This window comes from Stereum hirsutum, assembly GCF_000264905.1.
Source record: "Stereum hirsutum FP-91666 SS1 unplaced genomic scaffold STEHIscaffold_2, whole genome shotgun sequence".
Classification (NCBI taxonomy): domain Eukaryota; kingdom Fungi; phylum Basidiomycota; class Agaricomycetes; order Russulales; family Stereaceae; genus Stereum; species Stereum hirsutum.
In genome coordinates, this window is record NW_006763132.1 from 775,943 (window position 1) to 784,827 (window position 8,885).

Sequence of the window (8,885 nt, forward strand, 5' to 3'; positions counted from 1 at the left end):
GGGTTCGCTTTCCTGTTAGATTCTTCGCCAACAATGGATCGGGGCTCGTAGATCTCCCCTCTTCAAGCTGCGTGCTGTTGATTAGATTCACCGCGAGCTAGATTGAAGGCCTCAGAGAGTAGTCGGTCTAGCGTAATAAGGAGCCCATCGCAGTTGGGTTCGCCGAGACTTGTGGAGCGACAAGGATATAAAGTAGCGGGTGACACCCTGGCGGGCGCCCTAGTAAGTACTAGTAGTATCCGCCACCGCGGTCGAAGCATGCCTACAGCTTAGGAAATCACTTTTTCTCCCGTCAATGAAACTCTCCTCGTGCAGGCTGCTCATAGGGGACTTCCCGGTGAATGCACGCAAAATATATATTCAAAATGACGGTCAGTCATCAGCTACACCCAATCCGAATCTCGCTCATCAACCATATATTCTAGACATAGCATTTATTAGCCACCAAAATGTACAAACGGTACCCACTTCACGAAGGCGTTTTCGCCAACTTCCTTCCTGAGGCACTCTATCGCATGATGCAATGCGTATGCCGCCTTCCCTTGGATCATCCCAGTGTCCTTCAGAAGATAGGTGTATACCTCTTTCGCAACTAAAGGTGCATCTGTGTCATGTATAGACCACATCGTCGCAAATACGGATTGAAATCCAGCCATAAGCATCCCGGCAGCAAGATGTATCGCCTCCTCCGGACGCTCCTCGTCTCCTGTGGCGGTCTGACATGCAGACAAAAACGCTATCTCTGCAGATTTGAAGGATCTACTCATGATCTCCCTCAAGCTAAGTGGACCGTCGTGCAGAATAAAAGCGCTTTTAGTCGGATCCCCAGAATGCTGTACGCCGTGACAAGCGAAGTGACACCACTGACAGACAGCCATCCCATCGAGAACTGACGCGACTGTAGCCTGGTCATCGTCGAGCCAAGAAACCTCTAGGTCTCCCACGCAGCTCTGTATCTCTCGAATCTCGTACTTCGTTCCAGGGAGTGCACGGTAATTTGGGGTGTTGGGCTGTGATACAGCCAGCATATGTGGTGCTGAATGTGTGGCCGTGTCGGATGGTTTGGCTCCAAGAACAGCAGTCAAGGTCGTTGTATAAGAGGATACGATATACTGAAAGGCCTTTGGCTGCGAGTGGTGCTGGGTGCCGTAGAGCCCGGCGGCATGAAGGGGCAAGAAGGTCAGCGGGCCTGTGGCACACCAGGTGATGTGCGGAAGAGACCCTGCCAGTGGAGTCTAACGCACAGGAAGGTCAGCCATATTTCAAGACATGAGTAACCTGAACGTACCATATATTCGAGAGAGGAAAGTACGGGATGTACTACTCCTATCCACAAGGCCTGCAATACATCACGAAGTTGTTCATTCGGCATGTACAAGGGTACATCAGCGCGATCAATGCGATCTCGAATGCTGGCCTCTGCAAGGGAATCGAGCAAGTCCATGCGTAAACCCTTGACTTCTTCATATGTAAAGGTATCCGGAAGCTTGGTATGAAGGACTGGGGAGGTGTGGTCTCGGAGAATGAGGGCGTCACAGCGGGATTCGTGAACATTCACGACTGCCACTGGTCCCGAATCTGTCGCATGGATAAGTTCCGAAATTCGTTTTGGCAGGAGAAATCTCTCGAATTTTGGAATCTGGCGAACCTCACCGAGCAGCTGGTCGTACTTCTCCGCCAGCCGGCGGTGCATCTGAGCCTCGTCTTCAGCAGATGGTCTAGTAGGATCGGAACCCTCGTATGCAGAACGAAATGCCGTTCCTGCAAGCTCTAATTGCCGAGAAACCTGCATCAATTCGTCCGCGAGACTTGCATGCCCTGAGGCTTTTAGTTCGTCCATAGGAGCACGCAGACTAAGAATCTGACCCCAGACAATGGACCTTCCCTGCTCCAACCATTCAAGGGCAATATCATACCGCCCCAAATCAATTGCAGCAGCTGCTGCACTGTTGACTGCATCCCCGATAGAAATAGTGTTCTCGTAACGAAGATATATATCCAATCCCAGCCAAACAATACGAGGGACAACATCCATGACGATTGCATGAGCCTCAAGCAGCTGTTGACCGTGTTGTCTAAGGTAGCACTGGGCCCAATTTCGTGCAGATTTCAGCAAGACAGAGGGAGGAGCGGAGCCTGATTTCGCACTTATGCGATACATCCTGGTTGCATTCTCGAGATCATGACCATCCTGTGATCGCTCATATCGACTAATGAATGAGCTGGCGAGGTTACTGAGATGTGAAGGCTTATCTGCATGTCCGTCCGGTGTTGAATGGATAGCTCGTTTTTGGACAGCGATGGCTTCATCAACATCACGAAGGTCACCATACCGTTCGAAACGCCGAAGGAGTGAACTTCCGAGGTTGTTGAGACATGAATGTTTCGCTGCATGTCCGTCTGGTGTCAGTTCAACGGCCTGATTTTGAGCCCTGATAGCCTCGTCAACGTCAGAACGGTTACCCGAGCACTTGAAGCGACGAAGAAATGCAGTCCCGAGGTCGTTGAGACGTAAAGCTTTCTCCCCATGTTCGTTTGGTGTAAGCGCAAGAGCCTGCCCGTGAGCACTAATGGCCTCATGTACGTCACTGATGCTACCCAATCGCTCGAATCGGCAAAGAAAGGAGCCACCAAGGTTGTTAAGATATAAAGGCTTTTGTGCATGTCCCTCCGGTGTCAGTTCAACAGCTCGTCGTCGAAAATAGATGGCCTCGTTGATATCAGATGTATCACCCAAACGCTCGAATCGACGAAGCAATGATCCCCCAAGATTGCTGAGGTATAGGGGCATTTGTGCATGTCCTTCCTCCGTCATTTCAACCGCCTGCTTGTGGGCACTGATGGCCTGATCGATATCGTGGAGATTTCCCAGATGCTTGAAGCGGCCAAGAAGTGAGCCTCCGAGGTTGTTCAGACGTGAAGGTAAATATGTATGTCCGGCCGGTGTCATTCCAACGGCCTGCTTTTGGATATCGATGGCCCTATCTACATCAGAAAGGTCACCAGCGCGCTCGAAACGTCGGAGGAATGAGCCTCCGAGATTGATGAGATAGAAAGCCTTTCTCGGATGTCCATCCGGAAGGAGCGCAAAAGCATTCTCCTGGGCAGTAATGGCCTCATCCAAATCATTCATGTTCCCCAATCGCTCGAACCGACGGAGGAACGAGTTACCAAGATTGATGAGATATCCAAGTTTACTCGTATGTTCGGTCGGTGCCATTATGACAGCGCGCTTGATCAGATTGATACTCTCATCGATGTCTCCGAGGTTTCCCGACCGTTTGAATCGGATGGCGAGTGTAATTCCTAAGCCGTTGAGATACACGGGCCTCCTCGCATGATCATCTGGTGTCAGCTCAACAGCTTGCTTATAGGCACTGATGGCCTCATCAACATCAGACAGTTTACCCAGGCGCTCATATCGAAGAAACAATGCCCATGCGTGATTGTTGAGATATGGAGGCCTAAGTGCATGTCCGCTCGGAAATAGTTCAAGGGCCCGCTTTTGGGCAACAATGGCTTGATCAAGATCACGGACGTCGCCCAGCCGCTTGAAGCGACTAAGGAATGAGTTTCCTAGGCTGCCGAGACATGAAGGCAACCTTGCGGCATGTTCCACAGATATCAGCTCCACAGCCCGTTTGTGAGCCATAATAGCCTCTTCGACATCATGGACGTCGCCGAGGTGCTCATATCGACGGAGGAGTGAGTTTCCCAGGCTATTGAAACATAATGGCATATCTGAATGACCGCCCGTCGTCAGTTCAACCGCCCGTCTTTGGTTGCTGATTGCATCCTCGATATCACGAACATTGCCAGAGTGCTCAAATCGACGACAAAATGAAGCGCCGAGATTGCGAAGACGGATAGGCCTGATGGCATTGCCTTCAGGAGTCAGTCTAAGAGCCTCCTGATGAGCCTCGATGGCCTCGTCGACATCAGTGACCTTTCCTAAACGCTCGTATCGATGACAGAGGTAGGTGCCTAAGAGTCCTAAGCACTGTGCTTTTCTGTCGGAGTCGGTTGAGCATACTGCTTTCGCAGCTTGGATGTGCCGGAGAGCCTCGTCTATGTCGACAGTATTGTGCAGATTGGTGAACCTATCTTCTAGCAAACCTGCAAGTTCGACTGTGACGGAGTAATAAAGTGGATGTGATGCGGGTACAGTTTGTTGCTCGTTGAGAAGTTTGCTGATCTTTTCGTTCAGAGCTCCCAACTACAACCAAGGTAGTGTTCAGCACGTCGGGAGAAGACACCAACTGTAACAGGCTTATTAGTAGACGGACCTCTGCGTCATGGTGCCGGCTCATGCCCACTTCGGTACGACTCTTCAAGATCGAAAATAAGATCAAAATCATGGTTCAAAAGATACTGATTGATTCCGCTCACCAGAGTCGGGGTTGCTACTACACTTTCAGGTGGAGTAGGTACGGGATCGGCGTTCGGGGCTCCAGGGCTGCGCTGCGGTATGTCTACCTCGCTGGACATCTACTTCCAGTAGAGCTAGATATAGTATATCATATGAGTTACCGGACATAACGATGAGTGGACAAGAAAACAGTGAACAGTAGGCTGACCCGTGCCGTTGTCCAGGGAAACTCAAGGGAGAGGTAGGTGAGCGAAGAAAAGCGGAGGGAAGGCGTATATAATACTGTACTTTTACGACCAACCGTTCGTCACGCGTCACCGCCAGGAATTCGGATGGAAGATGAGCTCCGATTAGAAATGAGGTTCATCGGTCAACCCCAACCCTAGAAATTTCCTAATCGGGCGAACAGTTAGTCGAAAAAACCACAGTAAGCTGAATGGGTGCTGGCAGACTCCAGTCTCCGAGTCTCCTATCAAACGGGTACACGCAAATTTCAACCCTATGATCAAAATATTAATAGAGTAATCGATAGAATGGAAGAATCACTGTCCATCGACTCCATGCCAGTGTTCGCCCTGCATTTGTACTACTGTACTATTTCCACCTGGGAGTCACGAGTATTGAGGCAAGTTAGGCTTTGTGATGGGTGCCCAATCACAATGCATCAGGAAAAACACCCCTTCCTAAACTCTGCCTAAATCGGAAGTCGCGTCGCGGCGGTGGCGCTCGCCTAGGAGCTGCCTAAAGCTGCCTATACTGTAGGCCCGGGGTCACCTCGAATGCGACTCCCGAGGTCGCTGTGTGTATTTTAGAGATCTCTGACTGTTTGTTGATAAAACAGTTGCATATATGAATACCTTGGGATATTCATGGCAGTATTATTATATTAGTGGTCTACTGTACATACTCATACTAATTACATCGGGAAGAATACAGAAGTCCGTGGATGAAAAGTCAACAGCATAACAAAAGATACTGCAGCCTGAAGCGAACGCGCGATAGCAACGGCCATGCCATAGTGCCCAGAATAGACCGTGAACCAGACGGCAGGAGGTTTGCACACGTGGAACAAAGCTGTCCACGAAAACACGTACCCCGCCCAGTCTGCCGAAGTATACGTCGTGCAGCCTGCTGTCCTCCAATACCTTCGCCAAGTCTCTCCTGGCCATATTTCTCAGTTTCCTCAGCGCCACCCTGCACGCATCCCTCCGTTCCCTCATCCCCTTGGGAAACCGCTCGCACTCGAACGCTAGGACGTGAGCTGCGGTTCGAAACGGCCTAGTGTATCTGGGGCATATCTGCTCGAGCGGTACTCGCCCTATTACGAAGTAAAATCCAGCAACAATGACATGGTAGGAAAAAAGAGAACAGTACGCACATTGCGACACAGGCGCAGAACTCGACGATCTCCGGTTCGGAAGGGCCTGGTCAGTGTGTTTATGTCTGTGCATGCGATCGCGATCGCGACGGCTTGCGAAGACGAGGCGGAGCCCAGAGCCGACGGCGGGGTTTCAGAGATGGGAGTGGGTTGCTCGAGGGACAAGGTGAGCTACACTTGTTTGATGGTGCCGACGTGCGCTCCTTCTCGGCGGCGCGCTAGATAATGTTGCTCGAGTGTGGACATCTGAAGTCGGGAGCGTCGAGCTCTTCGATGCTCCTCACCACACCAACGACCGATACTCCCTGTCGACCTTCCTCGACGGCTGCCATCCCGCGCATCACCTTGTCCCCCCAAATTCGGATTCTCGAACCTCTTCAGCATAGGCAGGGCATACCAATGATCATGATGCCCGCCCCGAGCCCATACCGCCTCATCAACATTACCCCGCTCTCCTCCAGCGCCCCAAGCATGACCTCACACACCCTCTTATCCCTAACCGCCGCGTCGGTGGTGGAGTACGAGGGGAGGAAACCGAGGTAGGCGGTGCACACGTGACCGGCGTTGAGCGGGAGAACTTGCGCTCGAGGCAACCGGAGAGGTTGGAGGTGGATTTGAGAATGGAGATGTGCACGGTGAGAGGGATTGGTTGGTGTGAGCGTTGGTCGATGGTCCATTCGTAATAGACTTCGACACGGACGCCGAGGGGCGTTTGGATTTGCGGTCGAGGTTGGGTGCCAGAGGTGGGAGGGCGACGGGTAGCGTGGGCGAGGAGAAAGGGTGGCTGACAGGGGGTCGGTATCAAGGGTTTAGGAGCGATGGGAAGGGAGGACGGTCGATACGCTCACCTACCCTCCTCCTTGTTGAGCTTGTCACTCACGTGTTCCGGTTTCGAAACACCCTTCTGTTCGTGCTTGGACTTGGCATTGCCGGTGTCGATGATGAGGTCCTGGAGGTGCCAGAAGCGCCAGTTAAGGTCCTAGCCCCGCTCGAGTTAGCCAGCGACTTTGATGCAGACCTGGCACCGATGACGACACGAGGAAAAAGGTCGGAACAAAGAAGAAAGAAACAAGGAAGGAAAAGAGAGGACGTACCTTCCATGCCTTGGTCAGGAGTTGGTGTTGCGGAGGTTGGAGAAGGCTATGAAGGACTTGTTGCCCCGAAAAGGTTGAGGGATGAGCTGGAAGGTGAGGAGGGCCAACGTCCTTCGTGAGCGGGCTGAGGAGGCAGAGGCCGGAAGAGGACATACTCGAAGTGGAGAGGTGCTCCCCTGTGAGACATCAGCAAGTTGTACGGAACAGAAAACAGGGATGAGATATGCAACGAAAGGGAATGAACGTACGAGTGTTTTACACAGCAGCCGGCGTCCCGAAGCCATGCAGTCCGGCCTTTGCAGCCAGGACCTCAGCAATCGGCTCGCTTTCCGACTCCGAGTCTTGACGTGACGGTTCGGTAAATACGTCGGGTCCGCCAACTGTGATATCGCAATCGGGGTTGCCGTTGATGATGCGGGCGGAAATCGGATTGGGTGCAGGTGGGTCGGTGGCGGCGAAGTTAACAATGACAAAGGCTAAGCCACCAGTAACGCAGCTGGCTATTCTATCTCATTGGGAGAAAAATGAGGTAGCAGAGGTCGATGAGGTGCTGATGCGGAGAGGCGGTGGTGGATGAGGTCGAAAGGGCGATTATCCTCCTCCACGGCGGCTGTACCTCCCGTCCGACCTTCCTCCATTGCCATACCTATGGCACTCGCACGGCTGTTGTTCAGGTAGTTCGCGTGCGCAAGGTAGGTCGAGTGGGAGACGAAGAACAAGAGTTGCAGGGCGCGTCGTCGCCACAACCTCGCGCCACGGGTTTGTTTGGTCGTGTTTGGCCAATGTTGACTTTCGCGTCGAGTCGCGACTTGTGCCCTAGTCTTGTCCAATTTGGGAGGTTTTGGCGGGGTGACCCCCAAAGACCATATATGGAAATTCTTGATAACGCGAAAGCCGTGATCTCATCTAAGCGAAGCGATAACCGTAGGTGGCGCAAGCTGGCGTTCACAGATCTCGTCTCTTCTAGGGCTCCGACAATAAGTCGGGAGTTAATAACAGCTGTAAAAAAGTGCTGTTAATAACTGTTTATAACTTGTTATTAACAACCCTCCCGATACGGTGCTATGCAGCTCTGTAAAAAAGTGTAAGAAATCCTGACATCTGGACGAGTATATACGCCTCCAGGGAAGACTCTCTCGAGTTCCTGACCAACTCCTGACGTCGTATTCCATCCTTTAAGACCCCTAACCCGACTTAGACGTGACTTTCCCCTAAACTATCTCCACGACGTTGACTGCCAGCCACAGCTTCTGAGTCTACGGTGGGTGTTCTCGCCAACGCAACGCCAACGGCCTCACGTACCATGACCGTATGCGCTGTAGAACATGTTCTAGGAGTTCAAATAGTAACCAGAGACACTCAAAAGAACCGCTAGTGCTTTGCAAGCCCTTCAGGTCAGTCGAAACTGACGGCTCCTAGGGGAAAATATAATATTTAAATCGATTTAAATATTTTGTTTTTAACTGTTTTTAACACCTGTAAAAAAGTCCCTCGAGGGCCGCCGAGTTACTAACACAGGGCACCATGGGCCCAGGACTTTTTGTCGGAGCCCTAGTCTCTTCGTACCGTCCCGTTTCCATTCTTGTCCTTACTTTACCATGAGCAGACGTGCCCTCGTATCTGTTATAATCGTGGGCTGCAAAATTTCACATTGCTTTGGCTCGAATGATCACACTTATGGTTCTACAATGAATATCAGATATGATGTCGGCCTTAGTATTTGCTCCGAGTCCAGCACTTCTCGTAAGTTCATGCACTCGATAGCGCTTTCAGAACCATCATATACATACCCTGCGCTGAATTTCTCTTACTCTTTTAAAAATATATATAGTGGGCTGTCTGCAAGCGAGGCTTGCGAGAGTCCTTTCCGCCACAGTGGCCCTGGCCCCTGATTGCTGTTGCATCTTTCGTCTAACTCAGTCTGTGCCGGCCTTTCGCTGATCTTTGTGAGATGCAGGTTAATTCTCTCCGATATCAATTTTCCGGGCTCTTCGCGGACAAGAATGCTGGCAAGTTTCATTGATCAAGGGTGGGGGGGGGGGGG

General features: G+C 51.6%; 2 protein-coding genes across 2 annotated transcripts; both read right to left on the bottom strand.

The window, feature by feature from the left end:
* Nucleotides 1-437: 437 nt before the first annotated feature.
* Nucleotides 438-4,488, bottom strand: STEHIDRAFT_107518 (TPR-like protein; the record flags this gene model as incomplete). Its single annotated transcript, XM_007299623.1, has 4 exons — nucleotides 438-1,235; nucleotides 1,289-4,216; nucleotides 4,287-4,328; nucleotides 4,390-4,488. 4 exons carry the CDS (start codon nucleotides 4,486-4,488, stop codon nucleotides 438-440), a joined length of 3,867 nt encoding a protein of 1,288 aa, XP_007299685.1.
* A 1,418-nt stretch (nucleotides 4,489-5,906) lies between these two features.
* STEHIDRAFT_118037 (uncharacterized protein) lies at nucleotides 5,907-6,516 on the bottom strand. The gene has a single exon (XM_007299624.1). The coding sequence runs from the start codon at nucleotides 6,422-6,424 to the stop codon at nucleotides 6,125-6,127; it is 300 nt and encodes a 99-aa protein (XP_007299686.1). The 5' UTR covers nucleotides 6,425-6,516; the 3' UTR covers nucleotides 5,907-6,124.
* Between the last annotated feature and the right edge of the window lie 2,369 nt (nucleotides 6,517-8,885).